This window comes from Sus scrofa, chromosome 16 (assembly GCF_000003025.6).
Source record: "Sus scrofa isolate TJ Tabasco breed Duroc chromosome 16, Sscrofa11.1, whole genome shotgun sequence".
NCBI lineage: Eukaryota > Metazoa > Chordata > Mammalia > Artiodactyla > Suidae > Sus > Sus scrofa.
In genome coordinates, this window is record NC_010458.4 from 52531971 (window position 1) to 52549174 (window position 17204).

At 45.3% G+C, this 17204-nt stretch overlaps 1 protein-coding gene and 1 long non-coding RNA gene across 3 annotated transcripts in view; one reads left to right on the forward strand and one right to left on the reverse strand.

Moving 5' to 3' along the window:
* Window positions 1720–16778, reverse strand: LOC106508653. Of its 2 annotated transcripts, none has more exons than XM_021076734.1 (2): window positions 16512–16778; window positions 1720–2616 (listed from the first exon to the last, which is right to left on the reverse strand). In XM_021076734.1, the coding sequence occupies exons 1-2, from the start codon at window positions 16619–16621 to the stop codon at window positions 2004–2006; spliced, it is 723 nt and encodes a 240-aa protein (XP_020932393.1). In that variant the 5' UTR covers window positions 16622–16778; the 3' UTR covers window positions 1720–2003. The 2 variants fall into 2 exon arrangements, 1 of the variants encoding a protein (XP_020932393.1); XR_002339574.1 differs by lacking the exon at window positions 1720–2616 and adding an exon at window positions 6856–11311.
* Window positions 6141–17204, forward strand: part of LOC106508654 — a 39274-nt gene continuing 28210 nt past the window's right edge. The window contains exons 1-2 of the long non-coding RNA XR_002339575.1: window positions 6141–6846; window positions 12740–12981. This is a non-coding gene — a long non-coding RNA (uncharacterized LOC106508654). The remainder of the gene's footprint in view (window positions 6847–12739; window positions 12982–17204) is intronic.

Sequence of the window (17204 nt, forward strand, 5' to 3'; positions counted from 1 at the left end):
GATGGGGACCTGGTCCCGCTGCCTGGAGCCTGTGGAGGGAGAGGTGTCTGGGGGTCCCTGGTGCAGGGGTGTGAGTGCTGCCCTGAGGACCAACATGAAGCTGCCTAGAAGGTTTTATAAGATCCTGAGCAAAGACCAACAAATTCCACCTCCAAGAATTCCTTCTGCCTGGGTCTCAAAATCACACCAATGTCCTACTTTAGCTCTTGGGCAAGGTAGGCTGTGAGGGAGCTGGTGCTTTACCTACAGGATCTCTCTCTCCAAGACCTAATTGTGAGAAAAATATCAGACTAATTTCACTAGAGGGGTTTCCTACAAAAATAACCTGACCAGGAATCATCAAAACTGTCAGGTCATCAAAAACGAGGAAAGTCTGAGAAACTGTCCCAGCCAAGAGGAGCCTACAGAGACACAATGACTAGATGTTATGTGGTATCTTGGATGGGATCCTAGAATAGAAAAAAGGCATTAGGGGAGTTCCTATTGTGGACAGCGGTAATGAACCCAACTAGTATCCATGAGGTTGTGGGTTCGATCCCTGGCCTTGCTCAGTGGGTTAAGGATCTGGCGTTGCCATGAGCTGTGGTGTAGGTCGCAGATGCACTCATATCTGGCATTGCTGTGGCTCTGGCCTAGGCCTGCAGCTGTAGCTCCAATGTGGCCCCTAGCCTGAGAACTGCCATATGCCACAGATGTGACCCTAGAAAGACAAGGAAAAAAAGAAGGAAGGAAGGGAGGGAGGGAGGGAGGGAGGAAGGAAGGAGAGAAGGAGAGAAGGAAAGAAAGAAAGGAAGGAAGAAAGGAAGAAAAAGAAACACACAGACAGACATTAGGTAAAAACTTTAAAAATCTTTATCAACTATGGGCTTTAGCTCATAATAACATACAGGTGATGGTTAGTTAACTGTTACAAGGTTGTAACACTAATGTAAGACATTAGGGGCGGAACTGTGCAGGTACGAGGGGGCGGTGTAGAAGTCTTGCAGTATTTGCTCCATTTTTCTGTACATCGGAAAGTGTTTTTTAAAAAATAAAGGCTATGAATTAAATAAAGCCCATTAATTTTTTAAAAATCACACACACACAATGAGGACTTTTGGTGTGATAGCTTGGGTTTGTATGCTGGATTTAATAATACCACTTTGAGCTGTGTGACCTTGGGCGAGTTATTTTAACCCCTGCAAACCTCTGTTTCATCCTTTGCAATCGAGGACTTTTCAGCTCACTGAATTGTTTGGAGAATAAAAGACTGTATTGCCCATGAAGGGCTTGGCGCAATGCCTGGCATATCTACAATGCCCATTAAATGGTAAGCATTGTTATAGACAAATATGCACGTATACATGTACTGGAGTTCGTATGGACGTGGTGTTTGTTTTCATTATTCTATGTTATTGTTTTTAAAGCAAAACTGTCATTATAATTGTCAGCCAGTTCTGTTGCTAGCAGAAGCAGACTTTTGTGCCCAAACCCAAAGCACTTGAATTGTTTTCTTAATTATGTGGATGTCAGGGAGTTCCCCTTGTGGCTCAGTGGAAATGAATCTGACTAGCATCCATGAGGACGCAGGTTCGATCCCTGGCCTCGGCTCAGTAGGTGAAGAATCCGGCATTGCCGTGAGCTGTGGTGTAGGTTGCAGATGTGGCTCAGATCTGGTGTTGCTGTGGCTGTGGTGTAGGCTGGCAGCTGCTGCTCCAATTCAACCCCCAGCCTGGGAACTTCCATATGCCGTGGGGGCGGCCCTAAAAAAAGACAAAAGACAAAAAAAAATTATGTGGATGTCAGACAAATAAACCCTGTTGGGGTTTGAGATGGGGCTTTGGTAGAGGAATGCTATTTACCTTCTTTGGAGCCTGGGCTTTGGTTTCCAGTGGACTCAGTTTCCCCCTTCTGCCTCATCCTCTCTGCTCAAGGTCACTGGGAGGACGTGCGTCAGTCTCCACATGGGCCAAAGGAGCCTCTGGAAGGAAGGCAGTTAAGACCGCATCGTTCACCTCTGAGGTTCAAAGCTGCAAGAAGGCCTCTGATGGGAGGGAGCACTTGACCAGAGACTCCTCATCCAGAGAGGGCATCTGGCCTGGGAACCAGGGCACAATACCAGGTGGGTGGGTGGCCAGGGGGGCAATTCTGGGCATAGCCCCTTCTGGTCCAGCCCCTGGCATCACCTCCTGCAGCAAAGAGACCCAGAGTGGTGCACACCCCCTGAAGGATGGGACTTCGAATCCCCATCCTACCCTGAGAAATGCTGACTTGGGGGGGGGGGGGTCCAAGCTCCTGAAGTGTTGGATGCAGCAGACAAAACTGGACTCAGTCCTGGTGTCCTGCATGGCAGGTGGTAGTTCCTGCCTTGCTCCGTGGGGTGAGAGGGGCTTGGCATCAGAGTCTGTCTGTTTCTGCCGAAACACCACATGGTGAGAGCTGGAGCCGAGGGCGTGGTTGGATTTCCTCACTTCCTCATCTGGAAGACGGGACCCAGGTCTTCCCTCCTGGACCAAGTCGGCCCTGGACCCCTCGCTCATACCAAAGGGCCACTGGGGAAGTATGGCTTTTTCTTGTGAGCAGAAGAGGCTGTCGTCTGGCCATGAAGAGAAATGTGACCTTATTTTGTGCCTTGAGCTGGAGGAATGGACATACTGGTTACCTGTGTGGATTTCCATAGACAGACACTCATAAATACATTTATAAGTATGCGCATGTATGCACACACAAACACACATGCATACATACTTCCACATGTACACACACAAGCCATGCACTCACACATACACATATATACACACAGACACACACACACCCATATATACATGTACACGTACACACATACACACACTCAGACACACAAGACACACAACACATACACACATGCTCACATACACACGCACATACGCACACGTGCATAAACACATAACACACACAGGTGCAGGCACACGCCGCCCATTCCACTTATTGTCTTGGCAAGCAAAGTTCTTGCCTTTTTCGCACTCGGCTTTTCTTTCCAAGTCCTGGATTCTTGGAAAGGGCTTGCAGCGAGAGGATGGGGGCTGGGGAAGGAACAGGGGAGTGGCAGGCCATGTGGAGAGAAGCTAATTTGTTTCTGCAGTCGACAGATGGGGTGAGGACAAATTACACAGTGGGTATTAAAACTCCTTTCTAAATTCAACAATATTTGCAAACTGATATGAGCCCCCCAGAAGCAATAAGAGAAAGTATATCATCGGAAACCCAATTCCTATCTCTCGTAAAGGTGGGACTACTTAAAAATCTTGAAAGCGTGCCTTGCCTAGAATGCATGTGCCCCCGAGCAGATGTTGGCCACGACCTGACTATGGCCCCTAGGGAGAAAATATTGATACATCATGTTTGTACAGAGTTTTCTGCCACAGATAGATGTGAAACCTTTTGGATCTTCTAAAAAGAATAAGTTTAAGGCTTATAGAAGAGATTTTTTTTTGGGAGGAGGGTGTCATTATGAAAACAGTGTATGTACTGAGGACAATGTAAAGAGTAAAAATCCCTCCACTCAGAGAGAACTGGTGTTATGTTAAATAAATATTTTAAAAATATCTTTAACATTTAAATGTATACACACCCAGTAGATTATATGTCCACGTAGATACTGACATGGCTCTCTGTATGTTTGCAAGTATTGTGTCCTAATTTGCTTTTTCACTTCGTGAGGGATGCTGCACATTTTCTCATTGTTTTTTAATATCATTTCAAGTAACCAAGGTGACCATCTCTGTGAGCACAAGCACACAGCCCTTCTCAAGATCTCCAGATTCAAGGACATTTAGGAAAAAGAACCAAACCAGCTGCCCTGCCCCCACTTGCTTCTAACCACCTCCATCCCCGGGGAGGAGGGGCTGCCACAGCGAACTTGGATGTTCGGCATCCTCAGAACATGTGTTCACATCTGGAGGAATGGTTACGAAGATTAATGTCATGCTCAGTGTCAGAACTCCCCCTGACATTTCCTCAGTTTATCCAAACAATTTAGGGGAGCCCTCTGGGGCTTAGGACCCACACTCTGCAGTGCAAGACCTGCACTTAACCTCTTGAATCCGCATGTCTCCAGAGACACGCGTGAAGTTTTATTCTTTAATTGCTAAAACAATGAGGTCCTATACGAAACCGATACAGCAAGAACTTGAAAGAATTTCAGGCAAGAAGGCAAAAAAAAAAAAGGGAAAACCTGGACGCACTGGACGAATGGGAATTGTAATGTCTCCAAGCAGGGTTTGTAATGTCTCTAAGCAGTAGAAAATAGAAACCGAATAATACAGAAATTAGTGCTTTTGAAACCATTATGTGTATCCACCACAATCTTGAACCAAGTGAAGTACTTTACGCATGACTCAGAGAATATTTTGTTACCTCGTTCCCTCTGCTATCTGAGATTTAGTTTGGTTTCAAAGCAGTTAACTGCTCTTTAAAAATCATTTCTCTCTGTGGATAACGCATGTCCTGTAACTAATGTATCTTCCATATTGCTTGGGCTGCCAGGGGGCTCAGGAACTCAAATTCCTATAGAGGTCTTGAATAACTATGTCATAATATTCCCTCTGGTTTTGATTCCCCCCACCCCCCAATCCTGGTTTTTATCTGCTTAGATTTTTGTTTTATTGTGTGTATTTCTTGTAAGCCACCTCAAATCTTTTGTTAGATAGATTCGTAGATCAAAACAACTTGGATTTGTGGTTCGGTTGAAGAAGAAATGAACATTTTGGTTTGGTTTTGGAGTTCAGCAAATTAGTGTGATTAGCTCTGATTTGAGGTTTACAGTTCTATTACGTTAAAGTCCTTGGTATTTAATACATCAAAGAGCCTGAGAGCTTGACTTAACCTCCTGCGTGTTAACACTACACAGTGCATCGCGTGTCTGTTTCCAATGATGCCGGGGCAGGACGCTCACTGAGACTCTATCCTGGAATCTTGCTCACCCTTTAGGCGTGGTGGGATGCATGTGTGAGCACCGACTTTCAAACACAGATGCAACGAAGCGTTTAGAGGGGAGAGGGATCCCGCTAAAGGCAACCTTTCCCTGCATTTTCGCTTTTAAAGCAATGGAGGCGCACGTCTTCTGTGTACAGGAAGGCGCATATCCTGCATTGTGAACTGCTCCGTGTCGCATGACAGGGAGGTGACATGGAGAAGTTCTTGCATCCTGCACCTGTACCCCTTTGCAGGGTCAGGACCCTTCCGGCTGGGGAGTAGCGAAGATCTGGCCCAGGAGGCCACCGAGTTTCCCCGGGAAAGAGGAAAGAACAGAACCATGGCTTCAGCCTGGATTCCAGAGCTTTGACGCTCCACGCTGACCCTGGCGGATCCTTCAGGGGTCCTCTGCATTCCATCAAAGACCACGAGTTTATGCTGATGTCCCGACAGAGGGAGTTTGTGATGGTGGCACTGGGTACCCTGGGTTCGGGGTGCTGCAAAGACATTCACTCTTTGTCTGATCTTGGCAGACCCTTTACCATCTCCATGTCCCTGCTTTCTCCCAGGCCAGTGGAGGAGGAGGAGACTGAGAGAGGGGAGCCTACACACCTTGGACCTCGGCTATTTTCCAAAGACCGCATTTGCCATTTCCTGGCGTCATCGTTTATTAGGCCCATGACCTGGACCCTGTGACTTCTCTCTGAATCCCAGTTTCCACATCTGAGTGTAGAAATGACATATTTCCCGTGGAGGTGATGAAGCTAAGGTTTTGGGGTCTCTCCCTTTGCACAGGTCTCCTCGGAGCCCAGGAAGGAGCTCTGGCAATGTGTTCACATGTTTTAGTAAAATTTGAAAAGTAAGATATTTTTGTCCCAGTTGGCTAAGGACCACTGTCTCTTTCCACTTACTTTCCTCTGGCATGGTCATTTTGGGCATCAGGCTAACGTGAAGATGAATTGGGCCATATTTGCCTTGAGTTTAGTGGACTTTATTTGTGCAGTTGCCTTTTTTTTCTTTTTCTTTCTTTTTTTTTTAGGGCCACACCTGTGGCATATGGAAGGTTCCCAGGCTAGGGGTCCAATCTGAGCTGCAGCTGCCAGCCTATACCACAGGCACAGCAACGCCAGATCCGAGGCACCTCTGTGACCTATGTCACAGCTTGTGGCAATGCCAGATTTTTACCCATTGATTGAGGTCAGGGATCAAACTCACCTCCTCCTGGAGACTATGTCGGGTCCTTAACCCACTGAACCACAGTGGGAACGCCCTTCGAGTTGCCTCATTAGGGGAGGAATGGCTTCTAAAAATGCTTCTACCTCCTCTTGAACAATCCTGTCTCCCAGGACCAGGAGTCTTGACCTGACGAGGCAGAGTCAGAGGCCCTTCCCAAATATGAAATTTTCCTAGAGTGCTTCACACCAGAGGTATGTTGGTAGCAGAAGAAAAACCAAGTTTGAAATGTATGGAGCCAGGAGCTAGTCTGCCGAAAATAATTCTGGTCATCAGTCACGTAAAATTGTAAGTGGGAGGTTTGGGGTTTGTACATATCTAATTAAAATAGAAATTCTTCCTTCTCAGAAATATGCTCAGTCATGTCGCATATGTGATTATCAACTCACTCTTCTTTTTTCTTCTTTCAGTGGGAACTGTGTGAAATATCATTTGTTATATTTTGTTTGTAGAGCACAAACCTCTAGCAGAAGTACAAACAGCTAGTGGAATCTTCCCTGAATTTGTATGTTTTGGCATTTCAGCTCTCAATAAGAAAATTAGTTTTGCCCAACCATACTAGGGGAAAGACCGAATTATCTTTCTGTTCTCTCCATAGGAAATAATGCTACCTCCTTGGCATATTTTTCATGTGCAGCCAAAAATATAGGGATGTATGTATGATAGAGAAGTAATAAGTAGGTAAGTAATTTAAAAATGTAAAGTAAAATTTCTAACTTTCGTGATCTTTGTGGTATCTGTCAGCTCTTAAAAAGACGTGTTGTTGCTTTTCTTTCACTATATAAATCGTCATTTTTGTATCTAATTTTTAGTTGTAATTTTATAAGCTTCAAGTCCCTCTAAATCTGGGTCTTCTTGGAAAATTGAAATAGTTACACCTTCTTTGCAAGAAGATGAGAGAAGTTCATGTGAGATTTGTGTAAATGGCTCTCCTGACCCAGGGTTGGGCTGCTTCTAGATAGCAGTTATTAATACCGTTGTTATCACAAGAGATATTGCAGGGAAGTTTCTTTTTGCTAGGAGTCTGGGAAAACCCTTCAATACTCATAGTGTATTAACTAGAGGGAATTCATTTTACTTCACCTCCAGGGAAGTACATCTAGCTGGGAAATATCAAATGGTGCCTAGACATCTATAGTTGCTCTAGACATCGATAGTTTTGTGCCCAATCATCCCCCTTCATTCTTTTGAGAAATATTTCTTTCTCCACATGGCCTTGTAGGTCTAGAAGAGCAGGCTGTGTTCCCCAGGAGTCTTCCCACCTGGCTATACTGATTGACCCAAACTGAACCAGTCAAGCTCTTTCATGAGATTTTTGACCTGGAGATTAGAAAAAGCAAGTCTTAGCCTTTCTGTGGTAGAAAATCTTGGAAATGCACTCCTAGGAGTTGCTGGTAACCATGTTCCCAGCCACACTCTACCTGAGAGACTAAAGACAGAAAGCAGGGGAAAGAGACATGTCAGGTGGAGAAGCAAGAGTTCAACTCCCTGGTTCCTGTGGTTCCTGAGGATCAGATGCACTCCTATCTTCCTATAGTAATAATGCTCATCTGATATAACCTACATTTTTTTCCTGAGCTAATTCGCATTGGCTTTCAGATGGAATTCATAGCAATCTACACCCTAGGAATAAAAGTGAACTAGAAATAGGCCAGTCTGTAATCTTGGTAAAAAATTAAAAATCAGCCTTGAATTAGCTTGATCTCTGATTACATTAAAGTGAATTACCTAATGACTTTCCACAAGCTAAAGAAAATCCTCTCTGGAGGAAAATAACCTCATCTTCAGCCTCTATGATTTTCAATACAATATTTCTACTATTCAATCAAAATTTGTTGAGCACACCAATAACAGGACCATGAGAACAAATATGTACTAGAAACAGACCCACAGGTGATCCAGACATGGGAATTACCAGATGGGGTCTTTAAAAACTGATATTAATATATTCAAGAAAGTAAATGACAATGTGAAAATATTCACCAGAGAACTAGAATCTTTGAAAGAGGGCCAAGTGAAAAAAATCTAGAATTTAAAAATACACTAATTGAAATTAAGAATCAGTGATGGTTTTAACACCAGATTAGACACAGCTGAAGAAATGTATAGTGACTTGAAAGATGGGTTAATAAAAAATATCAGGTTGAATCATAAAGCTTAGAAGAATGGAATACAGAAAAAGAACTTATACCTATGAAAATAGTGAAAAGGGGAGTTCGCTAATAGTCTGATGGGTTAAGGCCCCTGTGTTTTCACTGCTATGGCTCTGGTTGCTGCTGTGTGGCACAGGTTGGACTCCTGGCCAAGGAACTTCCACATGCTGCCAGTAAAATAAAAGGAAAAGAGAGAGAAAAAACCTGAAATAAACATTGCAACTCTCATTTAAAAAAAAGAAAAGAAAAGAAAATGGTGAAAATGTCTAACCTACCTGTAATTGGAGTCTTACAAAGGTAGGAGAAAGAACGAGACAGAGTAATCTTTAAGGAGATAAGGACTGAATATTTTTAAATGCTGATGAAAATGTCAAACCACAGATTCAAGAATCACCAGAATCTCAAGCAAGATAAATACAAGGAAAACCCTTGGTACATCACAATAAAACTGATGAAAACTAAAGATGAGATTATAAAATTAGGCAGGTTAAATGACACTTTCCCATCAAAAAGCAAAATGAAACTGAAATGGTGTAAACCAGAAGACAATGGACTAACATATTGAGGACACATCCATAATGGGATTAACATATTAACTGGAAGAAAATTATTATAAGCTTATACCCATTGAAAATATCCTTAAAAATAATGACTAAAGACATTGCCAGATAAATAACAACAGAGAATTTGCTGTCAGAAGACTTGCACTTAAAAAAAAAAAAAGTAAAAAAGCTTTTGCAAGGAAGAGAAATATCATCCCAGGAAAATGCACAGAAATGCAGGAAGGATAGACAAGCAATGGGAAGGGATAAATACATAGGTAAATCTAGAAGAAGTTTGTATAAAATAATAATAACAATGATGTCTTATAGAGTTTAAAATATATGTATAATCAAAATATTTGACAATAATAAGGTAAATTCAAAAAGGTAAAATTAGACTTCATTTAAATGAAATTAAAAGATTTTCATTTTATTGTCCACAAATGGTAAAAGCACTAACTTATATTAGGCTTTAATTAAGACAAAGATATTTACTGTAATTGCTAAGACCCACTCCTCAAAAAATAGTACAAGAATGCACACTGACAAAATAACAGACACTGACAAAATAGTAATAATAATGTTATTATTTAATAATATTATTTAATTAATAATAAAAGACTAATCAAAAAGAAGTTGAAAAAGTCAAGCTAGAAGGCCATAGAACAGATAGGAAAAGTGGAGAATAAATAATATGATGGCACATCTATGTATAAGTATATGAGTAATCACATTAAAGATGAATGAACTAAATATTGCATTTAAAAGATTATGGAAGGTGAGGGAAGGAGAATTGGATGCAAGTAGTCAAAAAGTACAAGCCTCTAGTTGCAAGATAAATAAATACTAGAAATGTAATGCATAGTATGATTAATATAATTTTTACGGCTGTATGTTATTAAGAAGTTAAGAGAATAAACCCTGAGTTCTCATCACAAGAAAAAATATTTGTTCTTTTTTTTTCTTTTTGTATTTATATGAAATAATGGTTGTTCAGTAAATCTTCTGTGGTAATCATTTCACAATATAAGTCAGATCATTAGGCTCCTCCCCTTAAACCTAGGCAATGCTGTATGTCAATTTTATCTCCATAAAACTGGAGGGAAAAAAAAAGACGATGATTGTCAAGCTAGGGTTAAAACAATAGCAACACCAAATATATGCTGCTTACAAGACACACAACTTAAATATAAGGACCCAGAAAAGCTGATTGCATAAAAATGAAAAAAAAAAAAAAAACGCAAGCCATCCAAATGTGGCTAAACTATGGTATCAGCCATGGAGACGTCACAGGAGGAACCATTACCAGAGATTCCTTGTCATGATGATAAAATACATCATTCCACGAGAAACACAATAATTTTAAGTGTGCATTCACCTTGTAACAGGATTTCAAAAACAAGCAAAAACTGGTAAGACCAAAAAGGGAAAGGGACAAATCCGAAATCACAGTGGAGGATCTTAACCCAGATGTTTCAGTTGTTGGTAGAACAAGCAGACAGAAACCACTGAAGCCATGATGACCACACTTGACTAATCTGCTGTCTCTAGAACACGGCACCAAGCCATTGCAGAAACATCTTATTTCCGGTCTCAGGTTGTCCTGGCTCTGATTTCCTTGGTTGCTCTTGTTCTTCTTCACCGATTGTATTGCCACTCATTGCCTCACATCTTTTTTGAAGGGAGAAAGTATCAGCAAAGAAATGACAAACAAACAGATAAATCGAAGGCGGAGGTGTGAGTTTAGAAGACTGAAAACCTGGATTGCCTTTCCAGTCCTGTCGCTCCGAGCCCTGTAAACTTGGACTTAAGGGTCACATCAGAAATTAGAGAAAATACGAGCTGTCGCAGGGCCCTGGTGAGATGTATAGAATAGTGCATGTCCATGCCTTCCCAGAGTGAACTTGGCATCCATGGTAACTGTTATTGTTGTTATTTTTATTAACATTATGTTTGAAGAGAGAGGGTCTTTTAAATGATGAGATGCTGAACTTGAAGCAATCTGCTGAGCCAGCGTTTTTGCCCATATGTGTCTCAAGAACAAGAAAGAAAAATGGATCAAGCTGGCATTTTCTCACAGCTCAGCTCAATAAAAAGCTGTAAAAACAGGCTGCACATGCCCCTGGGTGGGGCAGGGAGACAGGACAATGTCCCCAGGGCAGGGGCAGGGGGAGGGGGAACAGAGCTCACTGCAGGGCCCCTGGGGACAAGGCTCCCCTGCTAACAAGGTCCTTGCAGGATGTCCTTCACTAAGTCCCTTTGGACCAGGCCAGAGAGACTTGCTTTCCTCCGAGTCACCCCAGAGAAGCTTCAGAGTCTGCCCCCAAAGACTAGATAAGAGTAGGGTTCTAATTGGCATCATAACACGAAGAGTTGTCACATCTTGAGGGCCTATGAGGTGCTGGGGCTGGTGCCAGGTGTTTCACAGCCATTTCCTCTAGAATTCTCAGTCTGCAAGATAGAAACTGCAGTTCAGAGAGGACAGGTGATTTGCCCAAGGTCACTACTTCTATGTCTGACTCTAAGACAATTCTACTGCTCTTTTCACTAATGCATTGTGTATCACAGGGTCATTCTTACACAAGATAGGGATCTGCTATATCCTTATAAAAAGCAGAACCTATCCAACACTTTGGAGAACTTCTATTCATCCTTCAAAACCCTAGATCAATGGGAAGCCTCTATGGAGGCTCTCTCAGTGCTCCAGCTGCGTCATCTCTCCATGATATCAGTCACCTCTGCCCCAATACCTATGTCTATTGTTCCCCTTTTCCTGCTATTTTAGAATCATCAGTTTATGCATCCGTCTCCCTCTTCAGGCTGGAGGTTTCTCATTTGTCTTGTTGTTCCTGAATCTACAGACCTGGCCCTGCTGAGGCCAGTGTAGTGAGGATCATAAATAAGCACATGCACAAAGGAATGAAGAGAAAGAAAATGCTTTCATTCAGCAAAGATTTATCTAGTCCCTGCTATGTGCCATACACTTCTAGCTAGATGTGAGGACTAGCACAATGAACAAAACCAAGTCCCTGTTCTCATGAAGCTCATACCCTGGGGAGAAACAGGTGATGGTCAAGTACACAGGTAAATAAACAAAAGAACTGCTGTTTGTGAAAAGTGCAGGGCCCTGGGTCCCTGACCTCTTCAGATGATCAAAGATTCCTATTTTCAGGAAGAGGATTGGATTGGCAAGAAGATTGTTTCAACATTACTTGGGCATTGCGTTTAAAGCATAGTTGAAACCCTTCAGTGTCCCTGATTCTTATGTGCCCTAAAATGTTCACTGCACTATAAGCAAAATAAAGCACAGTTTTGTTAGAGAAGCAGGCAGTCCAGAGTTAGCTGATCTCCCAACACCCAGGACAGGGATGGCAATCCTGTGGCACTCATACCTCCACTTCTCCTACTGGTTCTAAGGCAGACATTGCTAATCGATCATGGCACTCTTTCCAGATGAGCTTGAGGTTCCCTATCAGCACAGCCCTCCCCGCAGCCACAACCAATCAACCTGAACTGGGAAGCAAGTCGAAACCTCTATGCACCTCTTGTCAGGGGCACTGTATCTCCATTTTGGCTGAGGCAGTACGGTGTTGTGGCAACAGCTTTGGGGGAAACCAAATCCCTGAACCAATCTTGGCAGTGGCATTTAAAAAAGAAGACTGAGAAGAAGAATTGCTTTTCAAATATTTGGTCTCCAAACATATTTATTTGCAATTCCCAGTCTACTGACCATATGCATTACATCTGTTCTGAATTGGGATTCAAACAAGGTTTATGATTTATTAGCTTTAAAAAATACAACCCTAGGTACCTCCACACAAAGATGCCGGTGCAAGAAGCCTCAGTCTCACTGAGACACATTTTCCCCTCTCTTCTTAGGAGTCAAGGTATTTAGGATCCATCACCATGGACAAATCCCACTGCCTGATTTGGAAGAAGAAGAAAAAAAAAAGCTGTGTCTGGAGCTTGCAACTCCTTCTGTGCATTATACCCCCTGGCTGATTTAACATGGCTCCCTGAGATTTCACAGCTTGGCAGAGGTTGTGTGGCTCTCCTGAGGCCACACAGTCTCGGATGAATTTGCCAGGCCCTCCTGGGTGGCCCCGTGTCTGCAAAGTCCTGTGAGTACCTGGTCTTTGCCCTTCAGCCCTTTGGCTTTCACAGGGTGTGGGGGGTCCTCTGTTGGCCCATGGCATGCGTGCCCCTCGGGTTGAACCCTCACCCTGAGGAAGAAGAGGAAGGGAGCTGGCTGTTAATGTGCCCAGGCCAATGATTACCTGCCCAATCCAGACAAGCTCTGGATCGCCGGCCTCCTTAGTTACCTCCTCTGTAAAATGGGAAGGAAAGTCACAGTGTCTCTCTGGTTGCCAGAGTGATTCCATAAATCGATTCAGGTCAATAGTGCAGCCTCTAGGGACTGCTCCGTGAAGGGTGGGTGGGCTGATTTATCTGATTTTCACGAGAAGCCAAAAGGCTGAGCTCTCACACATTGGGGTGCATCAGCATCACCCCAGGACTTTATCAGAGTGCACATCCCTTGGTCCCAGGCGCAGAGTCTGGCTTGGATGGTCTGAGATGGGGCCTGGGAATTTGCCATTTGAACTGCCTCCCAGGGGGGTGAGACTGGAGGGGGTTGGTCTTCCCCTGGGAAACAGTCTCAGGGAAGAATCCTATTCTTGCTCGCAGCACCCAGCTCTGGGCTCCCAGCGGAGTCCGCCTCTATACATGTTTGCTGTTGGATGAATGAATTCAATTAGCCACCCATCAGCTGGGGTGGAATTTTGCAGAGACCCTGTGTTTATGCAAATCAGAGTCTTTGGGGGACTCCACAGCTGTCACCAAGTCTTAGTGGCTTTTCCGGTGACATGGATTTCCCCACCTACTGCCTCCACCCTGCCCTCACAGCCGCCGCCACAAGCCCGTTTTCTCTGTGGTCTTCCGGCCTTCAGACGCACCACGCAGCCTCCAAAATCATCTTTCTTTCTTAAAAATTTGTTTTATTATAGTTGATTTTATAATGTTCTGTCTATTTCTGCTGTATAGCAAAGTGACCCAGTCATACAGATATAGATATATATATGCTTTTTTTCCTCATACTCTCTTCCATCATGTTCTATAGCAAGAGACTGGACACCAATCCCCATTCTGTACAGCAGGACCTCATTGCTCATCCATTCTAAATGTACCAGTTTGCATCGACCAACCCCAATAATGCCATTTGCAGACTCATCTTTCTAACACGCAACTCTGATCACGCCACCCCGGTTCTCAAAACCTGTCTGCGGCTCTCCCTGATGCCCACAGGACTGTCTCCAACCTGACTCGCAATCCCTCAGCACCGCGTTCCAAGCTCTTCCCCCTTGTGCTTTTTGCACCCAGCCCTCCTCGTCAACCCTCACGTTATTCTCAAGCACCCCACCCCCCCATCTTTCTGGACCTGCCAACAGACCTGGATCTTTCCCATCTCCTCTCGGCAGGGCCCCTCCGCATCCCTGCCTCACCCCTGCTCCTACCCATCATCTTGGGCTTCTCTACCTCCAGGAGCTAAATCCCTCTCCTTCCAGCAGAATTGGGTGTTTCACCAGGGCCCCCTTAGAAACTTGTGCCAGTCTGGTTCCCTCTTGTCCCCTCCCCGCCACGCGAGGCTTGAAAGTCTGAGTGAGCAGATCGCACCTGGTGGCCACCTCGCTGGCCGTGGGACCCAGATTCTCAACCCATGGGAGGCAGTTCCCCCCATCAGCCCTGGGCCCTTCTTCCTCTATGGCTTGCTGTCCCCTTCTGAGCACGTACACCCCAAGTCTCCAATCCTGGAGAAGCTGCAGGATGCATCCATTGGGCGGTAGGACAGGAGAGGAAGGTGCATGTTTTTACCTATTTCACGCCTAGATTCTTGGAAGGCTCCAAACAATGGTTGGACTGAAAGCCATGCTAGTGAAACACTACATTGAAGCAATCACCCATTGGAATCTTAGACAATTGGGGTGTCCTCTCTGTGAGTCCAGCCCCTCGTGTTGATGGGGGTGATGGGGTCAGCCCTGGAAATGTAGCTTTGTGCTGAGAATGAAATGACAGCTCACCTGTCAGTGATTTTACTTTCCTTTCCATGAAAGGCAGTGTCTACCACGGCAGAGATACAAACACACACAACGTGAGTGCCTGCAAGGTAATCTGGCCACTCAGATGACTTCAGGGGCTGTGAACGAGGCCAGGGGAGTGTGGTGGTCAGAGCAGGGTGGGGTCTGAGGCAGAGATGAGGTACCTCTTGCTCGCTTCCAGCCTTTGGCACTATAGTCTTTCACAAGAAAACAGGAATTTGGATTTTTATAAGACATCTCCTGGGTTATTTAATGTGAGCAATTAATTTAAAAATTTTGAAGCCCGAAGGAGGTCAGACGCAGGCTCTCTTCAGGTTGAGGTCAGCCAGCTTCACCTGGGTCTAAACCCCTGGTCTCCTCTGTGTCCGACTCTTTATACTTCATTTCCCCTTTAATCTTCTAACCAGCCATGAGACCTGCTTTTTTTGGCTAGACCCATTTCACAGATAAGGCAATGGAGGCTCAAAACCATGTGCCCAGAGCACATGGTGGGAGGCTCATGATTCAAAGCCAGCTCTGTCTGATTCCACGGCCGAGCTCCCACCAGCCTCCCAGGGCGCTCCTGGCGGCTGAGGGAGGCTGGGGCAGGGCCTGTCAAGGGGTCTCCGTCGTGGAGAGCGGAGGGTGGTCTGCAAAGTGAAGCACCTGGGCCGGCAGCCAGGCGGGACGACCCCTTTGTTCAGGCCCAGCATCTGGTTGTCAAAGGCGGGCGGGCTCGGATCCCCCATCTGGCTCCACTTGAGAAATGGACACTTTCAGCCTTGCGGCGGGTGAGGCAGGCAGACCCGAGAGAAGCTTCGGGGTCTGAAAGCGGAGGACGTCAGCCTGTCCTAAGCCGAGGCGGGGCCACGATGAAAGGGGGCGGGTGGGGTTCCGTCTGCGCTCCTGGGCGTCTGTCTGTCCTGGTGCTCCGAGCATCTGCCAGTCTCTCCTCTGGCCTCTCCTCCTGTCTTCCCCTTCCCAGCCCCTCGTCTCTCTGCTCCGGCCCCTCTATAGCCTTTCTCCTCCTCCTCTTCCTCCCTCTCTCTTCCCCACTTCTTCTTCTGCCTCTTCTGCTCTTTTTCAGTCTTTTCTCCTCTTTTGGTCTTGTCTCTTGGCCTCCTCCTTCTCCACCTTCCAGAAGAATCTGCCTAAACCCTTTACCCCCGACGGGCTTCTAGAAGGTCCTCACGCAAAGAACAGCAAGACGGCCCCAGTAGGCCCTGAGCACTTTGTTCCAATAGGAGTTTTTCTCTTAGGAGAAGGATATGCAAATTTCTCAAATGGACTCTCTGACACAGCCACGCCTTGGCATCCTATGGCAAGTTAAGTATTTTTCCAAACGCAGCTAAGCTGGGTGTTAGAAGGCTCATGAATCCAGCGAAAAGCAGCTTTCATCTGCAGGGCACTCAGACGTTCTGCTGTTTATTCCCCAGCATGACTTTATTTCTCCACAAGCCTCTCCTCCTACGCACACACTCACACACACAGCCTCACACATGCTGGCACATCCGTGCACCACCCTCCGTACACACACACACACACACACACACACACACACACACACACTCACATACCTTTTCTTTTCGCCATTTCTTTGAAAACCAGCGATCTGTACCTTGACTCTCTGGCAGGTCCCCGGGAAGAGGGAAACTGGCCCTTGCTGAGTGCCTTTTGCATTCCACATGACTTTTGACCTTGGCCCTGGGCCTCACAGCAGCCCTGCCAGGAAGATAGTCATCCAGTCATGCAGATAAAGAGCCTGCAGGACAGAGAGGGGAAGTGACTTGGCCAAAGTCACAAAATCAGTCTAGGAGTTCCCGTTGTGGTGCAGCAGAAACGAACCCCACCAATATCCATGAGGATGCGGGTTCGATCCCTGGCCTCGCTCAAGGTTAAGGATCCGGCATCGCCGTGAGCTGTAGTGTAGGTGGCAGACATGGCTTGGATCCCGCGCTGCTGTGGCTGTGCCACAGGCCAGCAGCTACAGGTCTGATTCGACCCTGCATCTGGGAGCTTCCATGTGCTGTGAGTGTGGGCCTAAAAAGCAAAACCAAACAAACAAACAAAGTCAGTTGTCTAGCCTTGAAACAAAGTCAGTTGTCTAGCAGAAGCATCCACGTGGCAGTCTGGGGAAATTGCAGGTATTTTCCCACCCCAGAAATTAGCTTGCAAAGGCTCCCTTTGATAAGTATGTCTCTGGCAAGAAGTATTGCTGAAACTCAGCCTCTGTCTGCCACTGCCAAGTAGAAACGCAGAGAGGGAGTTTT

Bases quoted from the DNA above. Each gene is read 5' to 3' on its own strand.
- LOC106508653 (XM_021076734.1), bottom strand. From the start codon at position 16,621: ATGTGGAATGCAAAAGGCACTCAGCAAGGGCCAGTTTCCCTCTTCCCG. The intron at 2,617-16,511 runs GTATGTGAGTGT...CCATTCCTCCAG, and splicing joins AGAAATGGCGAAAAGAAAAG to CTCAAGGCACAAAATAAGGT.